Source organism: Vigna unguiculata, chromosome 5 (assembly GCF_037176805.1).
Source record: "Vigna unguiculata cultivar grain cowpea cultivar isolate G323 ecotype 2 chromosome 5, ASM3717680v1, whole genome shotgun sequence".
Lineage (NCBI taxonomy): Eukaryota > Viridiplantae > Streptophyta > Magnoliopsida > Fabales > Fabaceae > Vigna > Vigna unguiculata.
This window is the reverse complement of record NC_140796.1, coordinates 39,808,974-39,820,119: the sequence shown is the minus strand read 5'-3', so window position 1 is coordinate 39,820,119 and position 11,146 is coordinate 39,808,974. Positions and strand designations below refer to the sequence as shown.

Sequence of the window (11,146 nt, the reverse complement as noted above, 5' to 3'; positions counted from 1 at the left end):
TAACGAGTTATCCGATCATCGCCACACACACACACACAAAGGGTGAGCTATGCACAATATATAAAACAAATACATTAAATAAATATGTCACCCATCCCAAAATAACATACTAAAATTTCATGCTTTTCAAATTACCCAACCATGACCTCATAGTCCTTCATGAGTCATATACATTAACTAGGTCTTGGGTCTCCATTGTGCTCCCACAAAACTAACTCATTCGTGGTCCAACCCTATAAGCCTATCCCGCTCATAGTCCTGCCCTACAGACTCTTCGCCTGTAGTAAATCATCCAACCCTCACAACTTGGACCCTGACACGCACACAATCACCATACTATGAACTTCTCGCCCAATAGTAGCCGACAAGAACATAATTGTTCCTTGCCCATCGTGCACCCGACACATGTAATTACCATACTAAGGACTCCTCGCCCATTAGTAGCCGACGGGAACTCACCCAGTTTCATGCCCATAATGTGTCCAACCATCAAGCACATCCCAGACCCCTATTGGACTTAGTCTTTCAAGCCCAAACACCACACCACATGCATATACTTCCTATACTTAGGAAAAAGTAGCAAATCAACACACACAAGCACAACAACCATAGTAATTCGCATAAACTCGCTTAAGCCAGGGACTCTCGCCTAAGCTAAACCCTTAGTCTCGCTTGGGCTAGCTCACCTTGCCTGAGCGAGCTTAAAATAGTGGCCGCATCACGTTACCTCGCTTAGGCGAGATCATCTCGCCTGAGCGAGCCATACCATCGCTAAAAAATAACCCACTCCTCGCCTAAACGAGGATTCAAGCAAACCAACGTGAATTCTCATTGCGACCTCGCTTAGGCGATCCATTCTCGCCTAAGCGAGCATTCTGTTGCTCAAAATTCCAAAACCTCTCGCCTGGGCGAGAGACCATGTCGCTCAACCCTTTTTCCTGGTCGCCTAGGCGAGAACCACGAGATTACAATCGAGATAATAGGATGTTTACCAGCCCATCTTGGCTTCCCCTTCTACTTAGTCACCATTCAAGTGCATAACCAATTCAACCAAGTCATGTTAGTGATACACTTCAGTCATGATAAGCTTACAATACCATATTCATACTCATACATATTATTAAAAATCAATAATAAAACACCAACACATAATTGACATACATAGGACTTGAACCCAAGTCCTCTCACACAAACCAAGTACTCTTAACCATTTAAGCTAGTACTTTTCCACATCACATTAAACAACAATTAATGTCATAAAGACACTTTCTACCCGCATTAATTAATTAATTAATTAATTTTCACGGGTCTTACAGAAACAAAAGGCATGCATATGTGGGCTCCCCTGGTTTTATTCTAAGCACATGTGATGAGAGAGAAATAAGCATCTAGTATGAAATATTAATGAAACTAAAAGTTGTACCCATTTAAAATAAAACCATGTATTTACGTAAATGTTGTGTGAAGAATGAGAAATAACAAAATTTAAAGAGTGAAAGAGAATGCACCAACCTCTATTTAAACGTGAGTTTGGTCTACATAAATGAAATCAACTCAATGCACACCCATGATACCATGCAAAAAGCTAAATTACGGGTCCCACCAATATTAAGGAATGTACTAACATTAAGCTAAAGGTGTGACCCATTCAAATATTAAAGAATGGAACAAAAGCATATGATCCCACATTTTTACAAACTTTGTTACGTGAAAAGAGAGAGAACCAAAAAGTTAAAGGAAAAAGTATGTGGCTGCAACAATATATCATGCACCCCAGATTTATAAACCAATATATCAACATTAAATATAATATTAATAATTAAAATAAATAAAACAATAACTTACATCACTTAAATAATTATTATAAATACAACAATAACTTAAATCACTCAAATAATAATTATTTCATATTTCATAATTAAGTAAATAATTAGAATAAATAAACAACACTTAACTTCAATCAATCAATTAATTATTTCATCATATATCAAAATTAAATAAAATACTTAATTTAAATAAATCCATAATGTCAAACAAGCTATCAATTCTATTTTCATCTGCTTCTCTTTATTTTAATTTTTCTTTTTCCAGGTCTTACAGTACCAGTGGAACGATATATGAAGATTTTGAAATATGTGAAGAATCAATATCGTTCAAAAGCTTCAATATTTGAAAGATACATTGTAGAGGAAGTTATTGAGTTTTGTTTAGAGTACATGTCAAAAGCAAATTCTATAGGAGTGCTTGACAATGGTTGGCACTCACGTAGAACAATGCAAAATTCCTCAAGAGGTGTACATGTGGAAAGTAAATCTAGAAAAGATATTGTGCAAGCACACACACACACACACACACACACACACACACATATATATATATATATATATATATATATATATATATATATATATATATAATAACACATATGAAGTCATACCATATTTAACTAGACACAAAGACATTATCAAAGATAAAACCCAAGACAATCAAAGAGGTGGGTGTTGATGGAGCATAACAAAACTTTCATGACTTGGTTTAGAGAACAAGTCATTAAGGATATGTTTGGATCTGAAACATTAACATGAATTGCAAATTGTAAGACCCGAGAAATTTAAATAATTAAATAAATAATTCTTTAATAAATGCGAGTAGTGAGAGTCTTTATGCTTGCAACTAGATCTTACCAGATTGTCTTGGGTTACGACGGCAATGGTCTCATAAAGACAGTGGCATGGCGGTGGCAATAGTTACGACGACGATGGAGGAAGTACTGGAAGAAAAATAATTAAAAGATAAACCTTAAAAGGAAAAAAGAAGAAAAAGGAGAAGGAAGAAGATGAACTGGTGCATGCTATTTATCGACTTATTTTTTGGTAATTACCAATGGATTTGTCAGTTGATAATTACTGACAAATTTTTCGGTCTGTAATTACTGACGGATTTTTATTCGATAATTTTTAACATATTTTACTAACAAAATATTTCATTGTTAGTTACCGACAAATTTTTTTCGTCGATAATTACCAATGGAACAGGATTTCCATCAGTAAAATTTACAAACGAGAGTTTTACTGGCAAATTTTTTTCGTCGATAATTACCAATGGAACAGGATTTCCATCAATTTTTCTTGTAATGACTACAATAGTATAAGCACTTGGTTCGAAAAATGCAACATAGCTCTTTCTATAATAAAATTTCCTTTCTATAACATTAGGAAAGAAACAAAAGCCATAAACACAATCCAACAAAAAATTCAAACTAAAAGGAGTTAGGGTTTCAGTGGCAAAATATGGAAATCAATAGAATAAGAAAAATAAAAGTATGATTGAAAACATACCTAAAATTTGAAGGGAGATTGAAGATGAGAAGGAACCTAAAATTTAAAACTAAAGAGCAATAAGCTAGAAGAAAGGGCCAAAAGAGAGAAGCACGAAAAAAAAAATAACAAACCACAAAAATGCGTGACGCTTAATGGATAACATTTGAAGGCTTGACTACTTCTTGAAATGAGGGAGAAGGGTTTTCGAAATGATATTGAAATGAGGGTTTCGGGGAGAAATGAGGAAAAACTTAAGGGTTGAAATGAAAATGTTTTGGTTTCTATGGGAAAAAGATATTTAGAAAAAGGAAATTTTTCTTAGTAATAAAATAGAGAATTAGAAGCCAAGCAAAGGGCAATGAAAATTGCCATTGTTATTATATGACACTAATAAATAATATATTTTGAATGCAAAATGCAAATTGTGGCATTTGTAACATTGTGTATTATAAAGCAAATTATAGAAGTTAATTATGATTGTCATAATAAAATCGTCAAATTTACTTTTTTTTTAGTGTGTTGAGAATGAAATTGTAAAATCTCTTGAATAATCATTTATAATTTATTACTTTCTAGACATTGTAGAAAAAGTAATTACCTTGCTTCAATTAGTTTAAAAATTTTAAAATATATGAAGATATATTTGATTTTTTATTTAGTGTTAAAAAATTAAAGTCACTAAATTGTATACTTTTGAAAGAAAAATGTTAAATTCATGAAAAATATTTGAAAATGATAATTTGTTAGATTAGATTTATTTTTAGAATTATCTTAATAAAAATTATAAGATTAGAAAATGATAAGCCAATTAACAATCTTAATTATATTAAAATAATCATTTTTTTCTAAATTCATATATAAGTTATAGAATAATGTAATGTTAATAATTTAAGTATGAGTGTTGTTTCAATCAAAATAAGTTTTTCATAGTTCAAGATAATAAAAACCTATTCAAAATCAATAATGTTCAACAAATATTAAACGGATTGACCTTATTATCTATTAAAAAAATATTAATTTTAAAATTTAATATATACTTTTCAAAAAATAATTTTTAAATGAAATTATAGTATATTTTAACAAATTATTTCATTAATAAATAAAAGTTCTCATTTTGTACTTGCTTTATATCTCCTAAGTGATGAAAGATCCTTTCGGATTTGGAGTGGAAAACGTCTCGAAAGAAAATGGGAATAAACCCTATAACGAAAATGAGAGAAAATGGAGGATATCGATTGGGGGTTCTGTGGAATGGGAGGAAACCACGCCACTTGGAGGAGATTAGTGAGGAAGATCTGCCACTTTGAATCGGAGATTCAAAGAAAAAGATTGGTGGTTCTAAGGAGAACCTCAAGACTTGAGAGAAAACTCAAATTTTCATATAACTCAAATTTGAATACAAATGTATCTCACAAGGGTTTATATACTATGGACCAAAACACCAAAAAGCCCAATACCACTAAAGGTCCGATAAAGCCCAAACAAAAACATTACAAAAATTACAGAAAAGTTTTTATTCCACTATCTGAAGCTAATTTGAGATCTCTTTGAAGATCCTAGGCATGATTCCATCATGTGTTTTCTAATCCTTTGACGGTCCTGAACCACGCCTCCATCATTGTTTGTCTGGGTTGGAGAAAATTCGACCTCGAATTTTAGCGCTTCATTACCTACAAACAAACACACAAACATAAGTGCTGAAAAGCACGCAAAACCATAATATTCTAAAAAATAGAAATAAAATGTTATCTAAAAAATAAGATTAGGATCATGGGAGAGGTCAATCTCTTATTATGAAGGTGCTTAGAGATTGTCCTCCAGGATCAAAGATAAACCTGCAGAACACATCAAAGAGTTTCAAGACAACTATACTATTCATTGTGAAACAAAAAGGAGAACAACCCATAGTAATCAAAATAGAAAAAAAGTGTCCCTGAAATCCTTTAGGATTTTCATGATAGGTCAAACACACAATCAGATGATTAAAGTCGGGTTCATGTTTGGCCCATGTTGTTGCTGCCTTTTCTATCATCTTTTCCTCACCTCATTACTTATGCTATTGCTCCTTAATATATAAGTCTTCCCTAGGAATTAAGACAAAAAAATGGGTTAGTAAGTGTTCCTAATGAAAATGCAAAATCATGATGTGAATGGGAACAAAAATTTAATGCATTATCATCTCCCTTTAAGGTTTTCATCTCAACCATGCATGTCAAGGGTGTGAGGAAAGACTCTTTCTCGTGTTCCTCTCTTTGTTCGTCTTCTTCCTTTTCTCGTCACTCTTCCTCTTCTCGCTTTTTTAGCTCTTTCTCTTGTCTGGCTTTTTCCCACATATCCTTTAGTACTCTTTTCGCATTTTCTCTCTCCCTTTGTCCTTGTCGTCCTTGTTTGACTTCGAGCTTTTTCCTACCACTTCTTTTCACCTCTTTCAAGTATACAATGTAATCTTGGAGTTCGTGAAGAGTCATGTACTTTGCGTTCCAATTAGGACATTGATAATTTTCGTTGTAAGACCCATGAAAAATAATTAATTAAATAATTAATTAATTAAAAAATGCAGGTAAGAAGAGGCATTACATATTGTTTGATGTGATGTGCAAAAGTATTGGCACAAATGGTTGAGAGTACTTGATTGTGTGAGAGGACTTAGGTTCGAGTCCTATGTATGCCTATGGTGTGTTATTTGATTTATTAGTATTTTTGATAATATAATTGTGACTAGTGAGTGATATTATAATCATAGGATTATAATAGTTATCACCTAATATGAATTGGCCTAATGGTTGTGCGTTGGCCTTATGAGTGGAGGGTCACAGGTTCAAACCTTGATGGACATAAGGTAGACTTTATTTTTGAAACTAAATTTAGTTTGGAGTGAATGTGAAGAGGTAGAGGGAACCCCAACAGCAGGGGCCCCTAAGAGGGGATGAAAAACCCCCATTAAGCCCTTTTGCGTTTTGGCAGTGTTGATCTTTGACTATGAGAGAAGAACGAAAATTGGGCTGTGAGTGGTGAGTTTGGGTGCACAAAAGGTGAATTGGAAGGAGGCTTGAGGAGAAGTATTCTTTCCTTCCAATTTTTGATCAATAATTCCAAGTTAGGGGAGCTGTGCATTTTTGCATAAGAATTATGGTTGTGGTTCTGGGTTTGTTTTATTCTCATATTGATTCTATATGGTATGAATTTCATATTATAGGCACTGTGATTGAGAATTATGGAATTGATAATGTGCATAAAGTTTTTGTGGTAATGGAATATGAATTGAATGAGGGTTTTGGTATGGAATTGCGTAGAGATGATTCAATCTCGAGTTGGGGTAATATAAATGAATGAAATAACATGTTTGATGTTTGCTAGCCATTGTTTTATGCTGGGTAATGATTGAATGCTTTTTTGGTATGATTTCGGACTGGTTTGGCATTGTTTTGGGTGAATTGTGTGCGTGAACAGAGAGGGAACTCTACAAGTCTCGCCCAGGCGAGTCCATATCATCTAAGCGAGAGTTGCAGAACCTTGTTTCTGGTGCTGATTCGTGCTTCTCGCTTGGTCGACTTGTTTTGGGGTTGAGTGACTGATGCTCTTGCTTAGGCGAGAGAGGTTTGCCTAAGCGAGGTCGCGACGAAGCTTCCGCGTGTTGAGCGCGACTTCTCGTCCAAGCAAGGGGTTTTTGAGATGTTGAGCGACTGATACTCTCGCTTAGGCAAGAATGGCTCTCCTAAGCAAGGTCTCGATGAGGCATTGGTATTGTTTATGTTGAATTCTCGTTCAGGCGAGAAGTTTTGAGTAGTTAAGCGAATGAGGTCTCGCTCAAGCGAGTAGGGTTATCTAGGAGCAGTTGATGTTACAGGTGAGCCAGGAGCTGCTTAGTGACAGAGAGTGGGCTCGGAGCAGAAGGGGATTTTATATTGTTTTTATTTGATTTCCTTGTAATTTGATTATAGTTTTTTACGGTTTTGAATATTAATCTTAAAGTTGTACATATGGATTTTAGAATTTATAGACCATTAATGTTTTAAAGTTTTAAATTTCCCATGTCTTTTGGGAAATAGATTATTTAATAAATTAAGTATTTCATCATGCCTGTTGATTTTATTTTGTTTTATTTTATTATAAGTAATATCCTACTGGGATGTTACAATTGGTATCAGAGCAAAAGTTTTGAAAATATTTTAAAAAAATATTTTGGGGCTTTTGGGGAGTGAGCTTATCGCTTGATTGTTTTGTGTTTGTGTTGAATGTTGGTAAGAGATGAGTGGCTTTGTTTAACTAAGTGAATTGGTTTTAACAGTTGTAATGTGGCGTATCCAGGCTATGGCTGCTAACAAGAGGAGAAGGAATAGTGGCGCTGATGACATCGCGAAGGCTATTCACCGGATGGTGGATGCAATGCAAACACCTGTAGCGGCGCAGCCTAGAACGACCATTGCACCAGTCAGAGTGCCGACTGTGGAGGATTTCTTGCGCCACAAGCCAGCGGAGTTCACTGGCAAAGTCTCTCCTGATGAAGCAGATGCATGGCTCCACAAATGCGAGAAGATCTTCAAGGTGATGAACTGCGAAGATGAGCAGAAGCTGTTGTTCGCCACCTATCTGCTGAATGAGGATGCTGAATATTGGTGGGCAGGCATGCAACAACAAATGGAGACCAGGGAAGAGCCGGTGAGTTGGGCCAACTTCAGGACTCGCTTCCTGGAGAAATATTTTCCAGATACAGCTAGACAGGACAGGGAGGCTAAATTCCTTGCATTACAGCAAGGGGACATGACCGTGCAGGAGTATGTCAACAAGTTTAAGCATCTAGCGAGGTATTACTCGCAGGATATCACCGAGGAGTGGAGGTGTCAAAAGTTTGAGCGAGGACTCAAACATGAGTTGAAGAAGGTGGTAACACCTCTAAGAGAGAAGGTTCCCAGTTCTGGTGGAACAGGCTAAGAGTGTTGAGCACCTGGAGAAGGGTCCTGGTCTAGTTGTTCGACATCAGAGGAATGTCGCAGAGGCTAGGCAAATGAAGAAGCCTTATAGCCGTCCCCTTACCACCTTCGGAGACTTTAAATGTTTCCAATGTGGGGGCGCACACCTGAAGAGGAATTGCCCGCAGTTGAAGAGTTCACCCAGTGGACAAGGGAGCAGTCGCAAATGTTTCATCTGCGATCAACTCGGGCATTTTTCTAACCAGTGCCCCGAGAAGAAGACCAGTACAACTAGGAAACCACCAGCTATAGTATATGAGAGACCTAGAGCTGGTGGGAGAGTTTTTGCCCTGACCACCACCGAGGCTACACAATCGGGTAATCTTATTCTTTAACCTTATGTATTATTTGGTAAAGTAGTACTGGTGTTGTTTGATTTCAGAGCAACACATTCCTTTATTTCTAATGCATGTGTGTCAAAACTGAGCTTGGAGAAACATGACTTGGATTGTGAGTTACTGGTTTCAACTCCATCTTCGGGTCAGGTGGCTACCAGTTCATCTATGTAGGTTGTTTATTGGAAGTGGCGGGCCGTAGGTTCAAAGTGAATCTCATCTGATTGGTAATGGAGGGCTTGGACGTAATTCTGGGAATGAATTGGTTGTCAGGCAATCACGTTATTGATTGCGGACGACGTAGTGTGATTTTCCTAGAGACTTTGGGGCTGGAGTTGATATCAGCTCAAAAGGCGATTAGGGAGGTAGAAGTTGGAGCTACTTGCTTCATGATAGTGGCTCAAGGAGAGAAGAAGAGCACAACTCAGCAGATCAGAAGCATACCAGTAGTGGATGAGTATGTTGATGTCTTCCTAGACGAGATTCCAGAATTGCCACCGAGTAGGGATGTGGATTTCTCTATTGATCTCATCCTTGGAGCGGGACCAGTTTCTATGGCATCATACAGGATGGCGCCAGCCGAGTTAGTTGAACTGAAGAAGCAGAATGAAGACCTGCTTGAAAAGAAGTTCATCAAACCGAGTGCATCACCATGGTGAGCACCGGTATTATTAGTGAAGAAAAAGGATGGCAATTCCAGATTGTGTGTTGACTATTGGCAACTGAATAAGTTGACCATAAAGAATAAGTACCCATTGCCGAGGATTGATGACTTATTGGATCAGTTGTAGGGAACCGCTGTGTTCTCAAAGATTAACTTGAGGTATGGGTATCATCAGATTTTGGTCAAGCCAGAGGATGTGCAGAAGACGGTGATGCCGTTTGGGGTGACAAATGCTCCTGCGATCTTCATGGATTACATGAACAAAATTTTCCAGCCGTACTTGGATCAGTTTGTCGTTGTGTTTATTGACGACATACTCATATATTCTGAGAGCCGGGAGGAACACGTAGAGCACCTGAGAGTGGTGCTGGAAATTCTCATAGAACATCAACTGTATAGGAAATTGTCGAAGTGTGAATTTTGGCTGGAGGAGGTACAGTTCTTGGGTCATGTAATATCAGTCCAGGGGATAGCAGTGGATCCGACCAAGATTGAAACGATGGTGAAATGGGAGAGACCGCAGACCATTACAAAGGTGATGAGCTTCTTGGGTCTGGCAGGCTACTACATGAGATTTGTGGAGGGTTTCTCCAAGAGGGTGAACCCATTAACTCAGCTCACTAGAAAGGATCATCTTTTCGCTTGGACAGATGAATGTGAAGCTTGTTTTGAGGACATGAAGAGAAGGTTGACAACTGCACCGGTGTTAGTTATCCAGATCCGACTAAGATGTTTGAGGTATATTTTGATGCCTCATATTTGGGCTGGGTTGCGTGCTAATGCAAGAGAAACGACTAGTCGCATATGCATCTCGTAAGTTGAAGGTGCATGAGAAGAACTACCCTACACATGATTTGGAATTAGCAGTAGTAGTCTTTGCCCTTAAGACTTGGAGACATTATTTGTATGGAGCACAACTCCAAGTATTAAGCGATCACAAGAGTATGAAGTACTTGTTCGACCAGAAAGAGTTGAATATGAGGCAGAGGCGATGGATGGAGTACTTAAAGGATTACGACTTTGAGCTGTTATACCATCTTGGTAAAGCTAATGTCGTAGCAGATGCCCTGAGTAGGAAGAGGATCCATGTGTCAGCCATGATGATTAAGAATTTGGAATTGATAGAGAGGTTGCGAGACATGAATCTAGGATTGGATATGGGGGAAAGTCATATATGGTGCAACATGTTGAAAATTACCAATGAGTTTTTAGATGTGGTTCGGGTGGAGTAGGGTAATGATCAGGAGTTGCAGCAGATAATAGGTGAGTTGGGTACAGATAAGAGAAAAGATTTCAGGATGGGTAAACACGACATCCTGCAATTTAGAGATAGGGTGTGTGTACCCAAGAGTCGGGTATTGAGGAAGATGCTCTTGGATGAAGGGCATAAGAGTGATCTTAGCATACACCCAGGTATGACTAAGATGTATAAAGACTTGAAGGCGACCTTCTGGTGGACTGGCATGACAACTGATGTGGCAGATTATGTAGCATCTTGCTTAGTGTGCCAAAAAGTGAAGATAGAACATTAGAGGTCGGGTGGTATGTTGGAGCCTCTTGATATTCCCTAGTGGAAATGGGACAACATTTTCATGGATTTTGTTACACATATGCCAAGGTCAGTGAGGGGGCATGATTCCATATGGGTAATGTGGATAGATTGGCGAAGTGCGCACACTTTCTACCAATTAATCACAAGATGTCTCTAGATAAACTAGCAGAGTTCTATGTCAGGGAGATAGTCAGGTTACATGGGGTGCCTGTGACTATCATATCAGATAGAGATCTCAAATTTACATCGAGGTTCTTACAATCCTTGCAGGCAGCATTGGGCACACAATTGAGAATGAGCTCAGC

The 11,146-nt window shown here is 37.4% G+C and overlaps 2 protein-coding genes across 2 annotated transcripts; both read left to right on the top strand.

Moving 5' to 3' along the window:
* Positions 1 to 7,631: 7,631 nt before the first annotated feature.
* LOC114184633 (uncharacterized) lies at positions 7,632 to 8,799 on the top strand. The gene is made up of 3 exons (XM_028071950.2): positions 7,632 to 8,204; positions 8,248 to 8,608; positions 8,651 to 8,799. Exons 1-3 carry the CDS (start codon positions 7,632 to 7,634, stop codon positions 8,797 to 8,799), a joined length of 1,083 nt encoding a protein of 360 aa, XP_027927751.2.
* Positions 8,800 to 8,855: 56 nt separating this feature from the next.
* LOC114184632 (uncharacterized) lies at positions 8,856 to 9,284 on the top strand. Its single transcript, XM_028071949.1, has one exon. The coding sequence runs from the start codon at positions 8,856 to 8,858 to the stop codon at positions 9,282 to 9,284; it is 429 nt and encodes a 142-aa protein (XP_027927750.1).
* The last annotated feature ends 1,862 nt before the right edge of the window (positions 9,285 to 11,146 follow it).